Genomic DNA, 17,516 nt, shown 5'->3' on the forward strand with positions numbered 1-17,516 from the left:
ATTTGCATTGGCCTCTGAACTGGTATTCTCATGGCAGTTAACATTCAACAAAACCCCTATTTCTAAACCCTTTATGAGCCTCCCTTCTAAATTAAGCTGTATCTGAGATTTATTTTAACTTACACCAGTAAGTTAAGTTTATTTTTCTTCTATGCAAGCAAAGACAAAACATGAATGATATTCTGCTATGACAAACCTAAGCAGAGAGCTGTGACATGAGCGCAAAACATTTTTAGGAGTAGGAGTCACCTGTTGGGATGCAGTTTTGTGCACTCTTAGCAAACAGTAGCAGAGTTGGCCAAGTGATTTATGACAGATCTGTTCCTGTTGTTTGGGTTTGTTGGGGTTTTTTTTTGCAATTAACATCTTTTACATTTCAATCTTCTGACTTAAGCTCTGAATCGGGTGTTTTATACAGATTTGGCATCCAATCTATTAATAGTTTAAAAGAATAATGCTTAGTTTGCAGGTTGTCATAAGTCTTGCGTCCTCAACTTCATGAATTTTGTCTCGAGAAAAGAACTTGGTGCTACCGTTTTCTTCTTTGACATAATGCTTTATATTCTGGAACTATGAGGATTTATCAATGCAAGTTTAAAACACACTTTGTAGCTATTCTACAATATTTTGGTAGAATTCATCTGAAAAAAGCACACAAACACAATGCAGAGGTCACTAAAAGGATGCATTAAAGTTATTTTCTGATCAGACTTCCCGCATTAACTGGTAAAAAGGGTAAAAAGATTTTTTTTCCCTGTATGACAGATAATGCCAGTAAACCAGTAATGGTTTACTATATGTGGATTTAGATTGTAATTCTTTAAAAGGTTTGTGTAAAAATATTTTTCAGCCTTTCAGAAATTCCTACAGATATGTTTTTCCTAACTGAATCCATCTTTTTGCCTGATGAAAACATTTCTCAGTCAGTCTTGTTTTCAATTTGTAACAACTAAAAGCCGCAGAGAAATTACCTGCATGAAGCTGTGACACTCAGTTACGAATGTTCCTTTGGTGATCTGCTTAAATTTATCACAAATGTCAGGGAAATTTGTGGCTTCCAAAATAAAAGCTTGATGTTGCTTAATTAACGTTAAGGCTACGCGGAAGATGATCTTTGACCCTTCGTAGAATAAACAATCCCATATTCGGAGCACAGTCTGCAGGAAAGGAGAGAATTCAGATTACAGTTTGTTGATTTCCAGTAGGTAACGACTGCTAAAGCATTACAGATGAAATAATGTGCGAGTTTATATTAAGAGAACTTTCTGTTATTGATTACCTCTACTGGAAGAATGTCAATGAACAAGCATATAAACCAGCGTGACACCACTAGGGTCCACATGACTCCATGTCTTTCCATCAGCTCTGCCACAGCTGGAACTTTCATTTTCACAAGTTCTCCGAGGACTTCCTGATCAGTTTTCAGGCCCAACATCGCAGGACTGTAATAATCTTGGAGAGAAGAAACTGGAATTTAGAAATCTGTGGATGTGATTTTTCCACAAAATTGAGGAGAACATCCTGTACGCCTGAGTATGTAAAGGCATGATGAGGCTGTGAATCCCTAGTTGGAGTAAATTAAACCGTGCAGCGAAGATGTCTGCATTGCGGTCATAGAGCACTTCTTTTTCAGCCAGGCCTGATCCCTCTACACAAACACTTCATTCGTGCCTACCAAAGTAGCTTCTTTCTCTCTGATATTTTGTGGTAATTTTTTTTCCCTCCCAAGGAACGATAATGCAGGCAAAATTTTTAACTACTAGCTTAAACTACAAAAACCTTACTCACATTTAAGCAGTTCAATATAACCACCACCTCCTTCCCACGTGTGGGGTCTGCAGCCCCTGGTCCACACAATACCCAGACAAGTAACAAGAATTTCCCAAAACAACCCATAGCCTTTAGACTAAGTCCAGTCACAAACTAGAAATGTCTATTTCTGGGAGCATCAGCTGTGCAGTGTTGCTGGAGGCCAGACACCACCTCTAGGGTGTGACCTAGCCATTAAATGAAGTTTTTCTTTCTTTTCCGTGAGGCAAAAATCCAGCTTCTCATAGAATAATTCCAAAAGGAAATGAATGACAGGTTCCCCAAGGCAACATCTCTTCCTACTTAATTTATCCGTGAGATGGACTGGAATTAGACTTGCATATCCCACACTGCAGGTCACTGCACTAATCCATTAAATCCAAAATCAAGAAAGTTAAGCTGGTGAAGAAGCTGGAGCACAAGCCTTATGAGAGGTGGCTGAGGAAACTGGGGTTGTTTAGCCTGGAGAGGAGGAGACCTTACTGCTTTCTACAACTACCTCGAAGGTTGTACCGAGGTGGGTGCTGGTCTCTCCTCACAGGTAACAAGCGATAGGATGAGATGCGCCAGGGAAGGTTTAGGTTGGATATCAGTAAAAACTTCTTCACCAAAAGGGTTGTCAGGCACTGGAAGAGACTGCTCAGGGAGGTGGTTTAGTCACCATCCCTGGAGGGATTTAAAAGATGGGCAGAGGTAAGGTTGGACTCGAGGTATGGTTAGACTTGGTGATATCAAAGACCTTTTCTAACCAAATAATTCTATGGTTCTATCAAAAACAGAGCACACAACTATTACTCCACAGCCTGTTTCACAGGGCAAGCGTTTTTATTACCAAGGTGCAGGCTGAATAACAAGCACTTCCATTCTATAAACAAGTAGTTCTGGGGCTACTTAAAGGAAGAAAAAGAGTATTTTAGTTTGGAAGAGTTCAGGTGCCCGACAAGGGACAAAACTGACAGAGGTGTTTAAGGAATTCATATTTTTGGTTTAGGTGATGACAGGAAACATTTAAGCTGAACCTAATGGCTCCAGCCCTGGAAAGCCATCATGATGATTCACTAGTGCTTTGCTGACTGGACCTACATTATTAACATTTACTGAAAGAAATAACTGATAACACAAACACCTTTCTACGTGCTTCTTTCCTTCACTGAACGTGGAAAGTAGCAATTCAGGTTTCTCTAACTTAGCTGGCTTGTGCCACGGTTCACAGACACACACAAAGCATAGCCCAGTGGTTCACATGAGTGACAGAATCAGCAAAATCCATTTGTCTGAAATAATTTAAATAAAACCTCCCAGTGCCACAAATAAGTTTAAGATGTCCAAATGATGCAGTACATGCATAACCACTTTAATTTCTCTAATGAAATCACAAGAGCAGTTTCACATTCCACTCTTTTCTGTGCCAATAGTTTTCTTGAACAGAATTCCTACCCCAGGAGCTATTTGCTCTCCATTTGTCCTGTTCAAACTGCAGTACATCTCTAGGAGTTTATACGGTTTTAAAGAGCATCACATTCAACTTTTACAAATTAGCTTTTTGTCTGTGATCGTTATTTTCTTTGTTCCCACTGAAGAATGATAGGTGAAAGTCCTCTACAGATCTAAGAGTCACTGCCACTATATACATTCCTTTAACCATTTGCCTTTCAGTTGCTTGCAGGGAAAGCTCAGAGAGCTAAAGCACAAGTAATCCCACGAAAAAAAGTGCCAAAACCAAAAGAAATCACACCACGATGTTGAAGATGACACAAACCCCTCTCTTTCTCCATATTTTGTGTTAGCATTGTGCTCATTTGTGAATTGGAATGCAGGTAATTACTGGCCAAGTAATCCTTTTTTTTAAATGCTGCTTTAATGTAAGTGAAAACCAAAGAATCACATTTCACAGAACAAACCGCCCTCCCCTGCAATCACATTTCTTCCCTTTCCTACCCCTTCCTCCTCCTTGCATACATCCACAAGCCATTATTTTTCTTTCTTGTGCTCCTGAGAAATGCGAGTACTTAAGACTTCTTCAAGTTACCACCAGCGAGAGTGTCCTCAGGAGGAAGGACAGCAGCCCACACGCTCTCTGCTCTGCGCTGCTGCAATCATCCGATAATGCCGAAACTAACAGCAGCTGCTATTTTTAATTTGTACAGCAAAGTAAATGTCAGGATCTCAGTGCAAATGCAACCAAACACCCACCCAGCTTTTTGAAAGCTGGCGAGTAAGAAGTTAACAGCCAGGCAACCCGCAAATATCACTCCTTGAACCACTGGAGCAGCCAGGAGTCCTCCCTGTACATTAACCTTTCGTTCAGGTTTGTTAGATCGTACTGCTGGGCAGAAAGCAAGAAGGAGCTATTCATTTATCTGGGGCAGCCTCCTGCTGTTCCTGTGGAGCGGGAGTGGCTCCCTTATATCCTGGTACAGCGCCACTGCAAAACAAGCAGGAGGAGGGATTAATGAGTTTATGCAAATGCTAATAATTCAGTAGCAGGTTTTTGCCGGGCTATTGGCTGCCAGAAAGAAGTTGCATTAAAAGAATCTGCATGGAAGGCAATTTTACATGTAATTGTTATACGTTAATTATAGCTGCTGTGGGTATTAATGATACTTATATGTAATATACAATTACAATTCAATATGTCTAGTTTTACTCTCTCTATACACACATGTTTATACATATAAGTATATATACACAAAATTAGCGCCCCAAGTTGGGACACCTGCATTTCCAGCCCTCCAGAAACATTCCTGCAAGACCTATTTGTGCAAACCTTACCCACAGATCATTTACAAGGAACGTAACAGCACAGCAGTAGCCTAGGGGCAGCACAGACCCAACCTTACAGCTCTAACATCGCTCTCCCCAGGGCAGCGCTACCCCTGCAGCGGTGCCAGGCCCCCAGGCACAGCTGCCCCGGAGCAAAAGGCAGCAGCACCCTGGCCTGTACTCTGCCCGAAGGACACGCATCAAGTTATCAGGGCTACACAGGGACAGCCAGAAGTACACTGGGAGTCAGAAGAGTATCCATCATCACGCTCAAGCCACCGTTCATGGTCCGCGTCTGGTCTCGCTAGTCAAAATGATTTTCTAACTTGGTCCAGTGCCCAAGTGTTTGGTAACATCTAACCTCCACGGCTCTTCTGTTCTTATTTGCTAGGGATGCCCAATCCCTAAGCCTTCTGGAAGCGTCCCCTCAGCAAAAATCCTGCAGTTCTCCCTCGCTGCAAACATTTCACTGTGTGCCCAATTTCCATTATCATTTATAATTGGCTGCTCTGGCCAGCATCTCTCCCTAAAGTCAAAATATCCTGTTTACAAACAAGTCTACATAAGCCTAGCCCTCCTGTCCACTACAAAGATCCTGCGCAGCAAATTAGTTTTACTCGCCTACCATCAAAATACATTAGCTTTATGTTCCTTCCATATCTTATCTTACAAATTATTTGAGATTTTGGTCAGGGCAATCTGCAGTTTCAATACAGGATGGAGGACAATGCGATTGAGAGCAACCCTGTGGAGATGGACATGGGGGTCCTGGTTGGTGAGAAGCTTGACATGAGCCGGCAATGTGCACTCACAGCCCAGAAGGCCAAACACGTCCTGGGCTGCATCAAAAGAAGCGTGGCCAGCAGGTCAAGAGAAGTGATTCTGCCCTTCTATTCCTCTCTTTTGAGACCTCATCTGGATTATTGTGTCCAGTTCTGGAATCCTCAACATAAGAGGGATACGGAGCTGTTGGAACGAGTCCAGAGGAGGCTACAAAGATGATCGGAGGGCTGGAGCATCTCTGCTATGAGGACAGGCTGAGAGAGAGAGTTCTTCAGCCTGCAGAAGAGAAGGCTCCACGGAGATCTTATATCAGCCTTCCAGGACCTGGAAGGGCTACAGGAAAGCTGGGGAGGGGTTCTTTACAAAGGCATGTAGTGATAGGACTAGGGAGAATGGCTTTAAATTAAATTAGACATTAGGAAGAAACTCTTCATGATGAGGGTGGTGAGGCACTGGCACAGGCTGTCCAGAGAAGTTGTGGATGCCCCCTCCCTTCATCAAGGTAAGCGGTTCAAGGCCAGGCTGGATGGGGCCTTGAACAGCCTGGTCTGCTGGGAGGTGTCCCTGCCCATGGCAGGGTGGTTGGAATTAAGATGATCTTCCAACCCAAACCATTCTATGATTCTAGGTTTGCATGATCCACAATTAATTAGCATATTAATTACTTTTCCCTCTCAACAATCTGGCAAAATACTGAGTAGCTGATGACCTAGAATGGATCTGAGTCAGTAACTGCTCACGATCTGCCACTTACTGATTGAAAAAAAAAGTCAAGTCATATGTAGGCTGATTATATTGTGTATCTATTGATCTTGGTTGATTTATAGGAATGTCCTCTGGACATTCACAGAACAAACTGCATTCCCCTTCAATCACATTTCACATTTCTTGCCTTTCGTGTATATTCCCAGGGGAATATATATCCCCCTGAAAAACACAGAGCCAGATCACTTCCTTTTATTCCTGAAATTGTCTAATGGAAGCAATAACGTTAAGGTGATCACACACTACACTAATTTTCATCGCATCTTCTTCTGGAAGGCAATGAATGAAATATTGTATTGTAAGTATTATTATATTCTATTAGTAAATGCTTATTACTAAATTCCAGAAAAATGTCTTGATGAAAATTAAGTTTCCTAGTATGAAACTCCACATTTCCAAGCTCTTTTGTAAAACAGTCCTTGGCCTTCCTTATTTTCCTGTCAACCTTCCTTTGTCTGTTGCTTACTACCCACGTTCAACTGCTTTGCTTAGTTGGTCATTCCTGGTGCCTGCCTATGCATTTTGGATACTTAGCTAAGTTTAGGAGAGCCCGAGAACACAGCAGGGGGCAATGCAGGCAGCATCCCACACGGAATTCACCCCACCAAGCATCCCTTCCTCCAAGTCCTGACCCTGAATAGCAGCCCCACAGCTCTGCCAGGATTGTCAGCTTCTCTTCCTTGAGCAGCAAAAAGGAAAAGCCAGCTTCACCAACTGGCGGATATTTTAATGCTACTGTACAACACAGGAGATGAGATTAAGGGATGTTTTTCCTTGTTTTATGGGCTTTTCGTTAAGAAAAAGCACTAACTGTGGCATTCTGTCACTTAGCTTGAAACCTGTTCTAGTTCAGCATCTGGCAGAGATGTTCCTTAAACTATATTTCACTGTACCTATCACAATAATTAGCACCTCTCTGAATCCTACCAGGATGTCCAGGACTAAGACATAACTGTGCTTGCACTCCAGAGCAGTAATGAGATTTGCAGGAAATAAGGATAAAGCTTGTAGGGACTGTACGACCTTGTTCTCTGTTACGAATAGATTAAGAGGTTCCAAAAATACAAGTTGAAGAAGCAGTACTCTTAGAGCCTTAAATTACCTCTACAAGTCAGAGCTGCACAAGTTAAAAAAGAATCCTTTAAGTCTGTTGTGCATATGTCAGGTTAAATATAAATACTCCTACTGGAACTGGCATGATATGAATTCTTAGCGCTACAGAAATACTCAAGACAAGACCTCAGCTCTGCTGCTTATCTTCCAGCATTTCTAACTGTGATTTCAAGAGCCTTTATAACCCAGCCTGTGTCAAACCCAGTGATTTGTCTTAGAGGTCCAATTTGTTTGCCCAAACTGAAAAATCAAGAATTACCTGGTTTAACTTTTCTCACAGCCACAGGCAATATCAAGTATTTTATTCACAAGAATATGTTTACAATGTCCATGACAGCCATGGTGAGGGAAAATAGGGGAATTAAAGTTCTTCCTCCTCCAAAGAAGCAAAAATGGTTTATTTTTATATCCATATCAACATTTAAAACGTCTTCTTGCTGGAGATTCATGTTACCATTTGCTACTGGATTTACTGGAATCCAGAAGAAACAAACAGAGCCCCAGTGCTGACAGGCAAAAGCAGAGGCTGCCATGGTCAGAACTGGCCAGTTTCATGAAAAGCATTCAGTTCTACATTTCAAGTCAAAACAGAAACAGATTCCACCATGTGCCTTTGTGGGGGAAAAAAAATCCTTTCCAGTAATCCTTCACTATAAAAACTTAGCTGTTTTCATGTTACTGAATACGAACTATTTTAAATTACTTTGGCAGTGCAAAGTCTTCCTTTCCAAAAAGATACGTTGTCATAGCTGAATTTATGAACTTCATGCAACGCACACAGAATGAGTTTCATGACTTCAGTTACAGAGAGGTCAAACTAGATTATGATAGCAGTCCCTTCCACCTTCAGAACACGTAAATGCCATTTATGCTGTTCCTCCTCCATTTACTGACTCACTTGTTCTCCCTGCTGGTGACTCTAAACCTGCTTCGTCCAAGAAGGCACGGCAACTTTTTATTTCTGCTATGGGATAGTCTAAAAAAGTGCAATAGGTCTTCTAAGAATCTACATCACATGCCCGGCATAAAAAGTTGGACAATCTATGTTTTGAGGAAATCAGAAATTCACAACAGGAAAAGGAGGAAAACCAAGAGTACTGCCAATTATTTTTTGCAATATCAGGCCAAAGTGACCCCCTGCAGATGTTCTGGCCAAAGCGATATCCTGCAGATAGGTGGTTAAATGGCAAGATGAACTCTTAACTGTGTTATTTTTAAAACATAAGTTTGTAATCCTCCAGGGAACTGAAAAAAAACCACCCAACAAACAATCCAAACCAGGTTCAAGCCATATTTTATTTGTCCTTCATTGAACTAAATTGAACCACAGTTGCTGTCCCCGAGGTACCGAACTCACGCCAGAACCAGCAGTAGTTCTATCATTCACAACTGAACTTCAGCTTTAAAAAAACATAAACCAGCCCAATTAATTTTGGGTGGCAGAATTACCTTAGAAAAAATAGAGAATGCAAGCATTTTATGTATGCTTATTGGTTGTGATACGGAGACTACATAAAGGGTTCTCAGGCACTGGAAGAGGCTGCCAAGGCAGGTGGTTGAGTCACCATCCCTGGAGGAATTTAAAAGAGGGGTAAATGACATGCTCAGGGATATGGCTTAGTACTGGACAGGTTTGCTTGGACTTGATCTCAAAGGTCTTTTCCAACCTAATGATTCTATAAAAGTATTTTGAGAAATTATTAACACCTTTTCAGCAAGCACAGAAAGGTACATAATCTTATCTACCCATATTCATCTCTTACTTCTGACCCCAAATTTGGAATATGGATCCTGTGGAGTAGAAAGAGCCCTTTGGTTTCCCATTTGCATTTCATACAGCATGGTGGGATTCTGAGAAGATGCAGTTGCTACCATTTGAAAACTGCAGAGGGATGTGTGCTTATTCTAAAGACAATGGAAAGAAAGACAAAGATTATATCCTTCCAGGCATTACAGAAGTGATGAAATACAAAGAAATAAAGACTCCACATGTAACCTCTCAGAGAAACGAGTTGAAGTTGGCAGCACCTTTGAAAGCACAAATGCAACTTTCAGACATTCCAGTTAAGGAGAGCAAAACTGTCTAATGTTTTAATTTTTCACTAAAAAAACAGCAGCTCATCTGTTATATAAGCTGCTCAGTAGAGACATTAGTGTCATTAAAAACTAGCCTAGATTAAGATTACAGCTACCAAAGCACTCCTGTACAGATAACATATAGCTCCAAGCAAAATACTGTTGGCTAATTCTCCTCTTTTTCCTCCTCTGCCCTCTTTGTATCCACTACCATTGGAATTGCTCTTTTTGTGGTTAGTGTGGTTTTCACAGTTATCAGTGAGTTGAAAGACACCAATGGACATGGGTCATTCACTATTTCCAAACAGCTTGGCCTGACTCCAGGCATTGCACTCGATGAATTGCCCCAGTCTATAAAGAGTTGCACGCTTTGGAGAAGGCTGCAGTTCACTAGGTTGACGATGCTCACAGGAGCCAAGACTTTTAATTTGCAAAACACTTGGATAGACTTCTAACACCAGTTTCCTGGCACTGACACAGGTTGCCCAGGGAAGTCGATTTCCCCTTCCTGGAAATGTTCAAGGCCAGGTTGGATGGGTCCTTGGGCAGCCTGATCTAGTGGGATGTGTCCCTGCCCATGGCAGGGGGGTTGCAATGAGATGATCTTTAAGGTCTCTTCCAACTCAACCTATCCCATGATTCCATGATTCCTCAAATGGAGAGGAAATTCATGAACAATCAAACACTGAAGACCAGCACAACTGCTTATCACACCTGTAGGGGAAACAAACATGATTACAAATGTACAGTGAGGCTTAATGACTGATGACTTCAGCTGGATCTGTGGCTTTTTAATTCCTCTATGTGATTATGAACAGCTGTTTTATCAGTCACCACACTGACAAAAATTAACACCTCAGCACAAAACACACCATTCAGATTCTCTCACACTTAAGAACCACCTCTGTGCTACGTTTTCTTCAGCTTTTTACAAGAACGCTACAGTCATGTCATAAAAACTACTGAGCACATTACTTAAAAGACTGGGACAGAAGCAGGAGGCTCAAAATAGAAACCTGGACAGACACACGTGGTTCTAGCCTGGTATTTGGAAAGGGAAATCGATCCAACCCTTCAGTCTGAAGAGAAGGGGAACGAAAGCTACAATTCTCGTACTTTGAGCTTGAGGAAACTAATGAGAATTAACTTCAGTCTTGAAGGAACAGGTTTTAAAGCTATAAGAGGAACAAATGAGAACTCTCCACTGGCCAGAAACTGAAAACTTTGTAAAGCATTCAAGTCTTCTGAACTTCAAATAGAATCATTTGGTTGGAAAAGACCTTTGAGATCGAGTCCAACCATACCGGTCCACTACCAAACCATATCCCTGAGCACCCACCTTTTAAATACGTCCAGAAATGGTTGCTCAACCACCTTCCTGTGCAGCCTGTTCCAATGCTTGAGAACCCTTTTGGTGAAGAAACTCTTCCTGATATCCAATCTAAACCTCCCTTGGTGCAGCTTAAGGCCATTTGCTGTCATTCTATCACTTGTTACCTGGGAGAAGAGACAACCCTCACCTCACTACAACCTCCTTTTAGGTAGTAGACAATGAAAAGGTCTCTCCTCAGCCTCCTCTTCTCCAGGCTAAACAATGCCAGTTCCTTCAGCAGCCTCTCCTAAGGCTTGCTCTTCAGACCCTTCACCAGCTTCATTGCCCTTTTCTGGACACGCTCTAGCACTTCAATGTCCTTCTTGCAATGAGGATCCCCAAACTGAACACAGTATTCAAAAGGAATATGAAACAACCAAGGCTGTATTTCCCAAGCATCTCTCGGAAACTAAACAGTGACACTTCCTGCACATGTAGGTAGATAAAAGTTACCACTGTGTGCAATGTTTTTCATATAATTTCCTTTACTCCTAAAGCACATCTCCTTCCACAAACATTCTTTATGTAGCCACCTATGCTCCATATGCATTACACTGTATTTTGATACACAAAGCCTGCTGTCAGTGCTGTTCATGCTCTGCCATATTAAAAAGAAAACCTTGAAAATACAATTGAGCAATTTAAAAGAAACAATTTTGCAGAATCCTAAGTTGCAAATATGATAAATCCAGAGTAAGCACACCTTAGCTCAGGAAAAGCCAAAGTATATTCACTTTGGAATATATTCACTACTGAAGGTAAGAGCATGTCATCTCTGTATACGGCATAAGCAAAAATGAGGTTAGAAAACTACATCGAGCCCTGATAGTCACATTTAAGGCAGGAAGCTGAAGAACTGGAAAGGATGTGAAAGAAAAGGTTACCAACACTATTTACAAAAAGTGAGCTCTGTAAGGAATCTTTGCTTGTATAATTTATGCAAGGAAGATTAAAAGCAAACTTCAACACTTCATAGAGAAAACACTCTAGGCATTATTGGCTTTTTAATATTGCAAGAGGAAGCCTTAAAAAGAAGCAATAGCTGCAAGTTAGAACAAGGCAAATGCCAATAAAAAGTAGAGCAAACATTTTTAGTAAGAGTGACTTATAGTTTGAGCACACCACCAGGAGTGGTGGTAGGGTATTTCTTTCAGACCAAGTCTAGGACTTTTCACAAAGAGAAGTGCCAGCCAAACTTGTTCACTGCAGAGGGAACGGGAGGAATCCCCAACATAAGAAGGGTATGGAATTGTTGGAACAGGTCCAGAGGACGGCTGCAAAGATGATCAGTGGGCTGGAGCACCTCCCATACAAGGACAGGCTGAGTGAGTTGGGGTTGTTTGGCCTGGAAAAGAGAAGGCTCCAGGGAGACCTCCCTTCCAGTACCTGAAGGAAGCCTACAGGAAAGCTGGGAAGGGACTTTTTCCAAGGGCATGTAGTGATACGACAAGAGGGAATGCCTTTAAATCAGAAGGGGGAAGATTTAGACTAGACATTTGGAAGAAATTCTTCACAATGATGGTGGTGAAGCACTTGCACAGGTTGCCCAGAGAGGTCACGGATGCTCCCTCCCTGGAAGTGTTCAAAGCCAGGTTGGATGGGGCCTTGAACAGCTTGGTCTGGTGGGAAGTGTCCCTGCCTACGGCTGGGGGATTGGAACTGGATAATCTTTAAGGTCCCTTTCGACCCAACGCATTCTATGATTCCTCATCTGGCTTCTTGTACAGCAAATCCAGTTACATTTCCAATTTTAAGAGTCTTGGTATTCAACGCATGGATTACTTCAAGCATACGAATACATCTTATGAGGATTTACAAGCTAAAACACAAAACTGTACATTAGGATCTGCATTGAGCAAACTCTTCCCCCAAACCCACACTTCTGTGTTCGCCTCCATCTCCCTGCTTTCCTCCTTTGTATGCAGCCAGGGAATTCTACTTGATCAGTCCTATCTGAAGTAAGATTTCATTTGAGAAGTATTTTGCTGGTGGCTTTTGAAAGAGATGAAACTTTGATTTACTGAGGGGATAAACAGGCAAACACCACTGCCTGCACAGGCAGCCAGAGGCTGCAGTCCCATCCAGAGCTGCACCACAGAGAAGCTATTCAAGATACCTCAAGTTCAGCACAATGATGTTATGTTAATACAAGGCTTGCTTGCCAGAAGGAGAGAGGCATACTTGACTTTTATGGGTGGAATAAGTCATTTATGTCCTCCTTCCAGTGTCAATACAGCCATATCAAGGAACACAATATTCTTCAGCATTTTTAAACACTATAGATGTTAACACTTTGCATAGCTGAAACTTACCACGTTTCCTCACAAAAGTAAGGCCGACAAGAATATATTCTTGTCAAATTTCTGGTGTAGACGAACTAAGACTTCTACCCAGCAATCTAAAGCACACCTGCTGAATGCTGAGATTGTTTTCTTATTCATGAGGCTTGTGATATAGAGTGGGCGTACAATATATACAGGAAATAAGTTATTCCAGAAGTATAAATATATGTATCATTTTAAAGAAGAAAAACATCAGTTACTCATTTCCTCCTTGCTAAAGTCTCTCAAATCCCTGAGCAGTTCAGACCTGTAAGTAATAAGCATTTCAGGCTTATCATGGTTTCTAAATACAGGCACATGATGACACCTACATTCCACGTTCAGCTTAACAGGACACTGCATGCTTAATTCCCAGGTAAATACAACTGACCTCTACTGTTCAAAGATTCATGCTTTCATCGTGGCTGCTGGGCAACAGTAAAACATGTCAGAACCACACAGTTCAAAACTCCTAATTATTCAGCCTGCCAGCCAAGCCTTCCTCTCTAGTGGTAGATATGATGTCATATTTCAGAGGTGCGCACTGCTATGGCTTCATGCGTGATCACAGAGGAACTTTCTAAGGATGAGTGAGAACTCTACCAGCTCACAGCCCTATAGCTTCCCAGAGGAGAAGATAAGCAAACAGCACAGAATTGATTGATCTGAATAATTTTGGGTTGATGGTGCTATAAAAAAGCTTGGTTATCAAAAGCTACTTTGCAAACATGAGGTCATGCATATTACAAATCATCTTGCAAGGAGCATTGCACACCAAAAGCAGTGCTCAAGTCTTCTATGTGAAAGGACGTGCTTTTCATCATGATGGTCTCCTTCACAGGCTGCAAATTCAGCTTAATGTTACTACTTTTAAGGTCTAGCAAGTTTCCTTTGTCTGCACAGCTGAATAAAATGCCTCATGTGAAAAAAAAGTTCTACTCCCATTTGGAGATGCAGGTCTTAAGAGACGCAGCTACCTAGCCAGTACTACAGGCAGAGGTTCCCTAGCAATAGCCAATCAGGGTATCAAAGTAAATTCAGCCACAAGAACGAAATAAATACATGCTGAACTGCAACTAAAATCAAGCAGTATAAATAGAAATACTGTAAAGACAGCAGAGCATTGCACTCTGCATTTCTCAAGTGGCCCTTCCCTTCAAACCTGGAATTCCATGTGATGGGATTTTAAATGTTATAACATGAATCAATTGAAGGAGTATATCCAAGTGTTTGATACATAACTATGTTTTACCAGGGCAGGTTCAAACGAGACATCAGGAAAAATTTCTTCACCAAAAAGGGTTATTGGGCACTGGAAGAGGCTGCCCAGGGAAGTAGTTGAGTCATCAGCCCCGGAGGTATTTAGAAGATGGGTAGATGAGGTCCTCAGGGATATAGTTTAGTAGTGGACAGGTACAGTTGGACTCAATGATCTCAAAGGTCCTTCCCAACCATATGATTCTATGTTATTATTCAGTTCAAATATTCATGTCTCTTAGTATGCCTAATCTCTTATGCAACAGTACCTGCAAGTCTATGGCTGATACAACTGGGAACCACAGAGAACTCAGAACAGAAATGTGTTAGATCATCTGTTATCTCAATACACAGACATTTATTTGTCTTAACTGGCGGCTGCTAAGCTACCCACCAAAGAGGTATCTTGTGTAGCACCTTGTGTCCTTGTAGATAATGCCACTTAGTTCAGTGCAGTCTACTACTTTTGTGACTACTTCGTCATTGAAAACTGTTCTTATTTTTATTTATTGATAAACAACCAGGCAGTGCATGAGGGTGAAAAACTTTAAAAAAAAACCCAGAAAGCTAACAAGTACTGGGCTGAAGGAAGGCTGCTAGACTGATTCTTGGAGAGTTCTTGTAGGCTATACATAAATGTAACATTTTTATTAACAACGTTGGGGTCAGTTCTGTTTAATATCTTTATCAATGACATGGACAAGGGAATTGAGTGCACCCTCAGTGTCTGCAGATGATACCAAGTTGGGTGATACCATTGATCTGCCTGGGGGTAGACAGGATCTACAGAGGGACCTGGACAGGCTGGATCAATGGATTGAGACCAACTGTATGAGGTTTAACAAGGCCAAATGCTGGGCCCTGCACCTGGGTCACAAAAACCCCATGCAATACTACAGGCTTGGGGAAGAATGGCTGGAAAGCTGCCTGGAGGAGAAGGACCTAGGGGTGTTAGTTGACAGCTGGCTGAATATGAGCCAGCAGTGTGCCCAGGTGGCCAAGAATGCCAATGGCATCTTAGCTTGTATCAGGAACAGCATGGCCAGCAAGACTAGGGAAGTGATCCTTCCCCTGTATTCGGCACTAGTCAGGTTGCACCTTGGAGTACTGTGTTTAGTTTTGAGCCCCTCACTACAATAAGGACATTGAGATGCTGGAGCGTGTCCAGAGAAGGGCAATGAAACTGGTGAAGGGTTTAGAGCACAAGTCTTATAAGGAGTGGCTGAGGGAGCTGGGGTTATTTAGTTTGGAGAAAAGGAGTCTGAGCAGAGACCTTATCGCTCTCTACAACTACCTAAAAGGAGCTTGTAGCAAGGAGAGGTTGGTCTCTTCTCCCTAGTAGCTAGTGACAGGACAAGGGGAAATAGCCTCAAGAAGCACCAGGGCAGATATAGGTTGGATATTAGGAGGAATTTCTTTACTGAAAGGGTTGTCAAGCATTGGAACAGGCTGCCCAGGGAGGTGGTTGAGTCACTGACCCTGGAGGTACTTGGAGACATGGTCCAGTAGTGGACTCAACAGGGCTGGATCGATGGTTGGACTCAATCTTAAAGGTCTTTTCCAACCAAAACCATGCTATATGATAAAAAGAAAAGGCTGGTATTGGTTAACAATCCTAAACTGAGAGATACTGTCCCATGTCAATAAACAGGGCACAACAGAGTAAGACAGGGAAAAGACCAAAGAGACATGGTATTTAAAATAGCAAGGACAAGACTGTGCAAATAAAGTTCAGCAAGAAGGTGTTATGAATTCCTATAAGTTGTGGATAAAACACCTACTGACAATGAGAGAAGAGCAATAGCACATGCATTATTACTGAGATCACAAATCAAAACCACAGTGCCACAAGGGAAAAAAGGCAAAGAGATCCTACAGTTTTTCTCTCTCAAATAAAACAATTTCAGCTGTGAAAAAAGAAAAATAATGCCACTGCACAAGGCACTGGTAAATTTGCCACTGGAAAAAAAAAAAGGGTGCCACTGTGATTAAGTTGAAAAAAAAACCCAACAATTCAAACTGGAACAAGCACACAAAATAATTATTAGGTTAAAGTGGGAACAGAAGATTTTCATGCAAGAGAGAAATTTGACTGAAGCAGCTTAGTAATACAAAATAATTGTAAAACTATTTGTATCCTCAAAATATGTGAAAGATATTTTTTTTTCCCAAAAAAGTCAGCACTGGCACAAGAATAAAAGGGTATAAAATTGTGATGAAGAGGCTACTGTAGAAACCATAAGACCTCTCTCAACCACTAGAGGAGTACTTTACAACCGATTTTCATTAAGAGTAAATAACTCCAGTATAATAGTTCAGTAGACTTCTCAGAGTACAGCTTAATAGGCACTGCTGCTTTCAAACTGAGAACCACTGAAGTGGTGGTGGCAGGAATTGTTCTGCTGTAGGGAAGTTGTGGCTGCCCCATCCCCTTCAAGGCCAGGTTGGATGGGGCCTTGGGCAGCCTCGTCTGGTGGGAGGTGTCCCAGAGGGGTTGAAACTGGGTGATCTTTAAGATCCCTTCCAACCAAAGCATTCTGTGATTCTATGATTCTATAACTGTAATGCTAAAGTGAGTCCAAATTGACCAGTTTTTCTTATCTTAAGCTCACCATTTCATCACAAATATGTAAAACATGACAAATACGCTCCTTAAATAAAATACAAGAGTATCATAGTTAAAAGTTCTCACCTACCTGATGCTTTCTAAAGCAACCTCCCCAATATTTCCTCAACAGAACAAAATAATTTATCAACAAGAACCAGAGCTATGAACAGAACAGAAACACTAGAGCTAAACTGAATGCATATTGCAGACACGTCCACTCAGAGCTTGAATTGAATCCATACTGCTTCTTATGAGCAATACTGTCTGTTCCAGCCATCTGTTTTGAATGCACCCGGGAAGAAGAGATCTTGGTAACACCCAAACCTTCAGTTAAACAAATAATTCTTTTCCCCCCTCGATGTGTTTAAATGAGATATGCTGCTAATCCCTCCAAATCCGTGGCTCAGCAGCTGACAGACACAACAGGCAGTAGACTGGGCTTGCCTTCAGCAGAAGCAGGATCTTTCTGGCCTCACCCAGCTGTACCCAGCAATGCTACGTTCAGCCAGAGGAATGGAGCGCACACAACTCCACATACCAACAACCCAACGTGTAAGTTTTGCTGGCTCACTCTTCCAGCTGTGCTAACTCCATCTGAGTGGAACACAACAATTCAGCGAGAAAACTCCTGATGGGGTCTCATTCCCAA

The 17,516-nt window shown here is 41.8% G+C and overlaps 1 protein-coding gene across 3 annotated transcripts in view; it reads right to left on the reverse strand.

The window, feature by feature from the left end:
* GRTP1 (growth hormone regulated TBC protein 1) overlaps positions 1 to 17,516 on the reverse strand; it is a 47,556-nt gene that overhangs the window by 3,255 nt on the left and 26,785 nt on the right. For all 3 annotated transcript variants that reach the window (XM_054059547.1, XM_054059532.1, XM_054059539.1), the window contains 2 exons: positions 1,280 to 1,452; positions 972 to 1,157 (listed from right to left, as the gene is read on the reverse strand). In XM_054059547.1, the coding sequence (XP_053915522.1) occupies positions 972 to 1,157; positions 1,280 to 1,452 (359 nt within the window). The remainder of the gene's footprint in view (positions 1 to 971; positions 1,158 to 1,279; positions 1,453 to 17,516) is intronic.

This window comes from Cuculus canorus, chromosome 1, assembly GCF_017976375.1.
Source record: "Cuculus canorus isolate bCucCan1 chromosome 1, bCucCan1.pri, whole genome shotgun sequence".
NCBI classification, from domain to species: domain Eukaryota; kingdom Metazoa; phylum Chordata; class Aves; order Cuculiformes; family Cuculidae; genus Cuculus; species Cuculus canorus.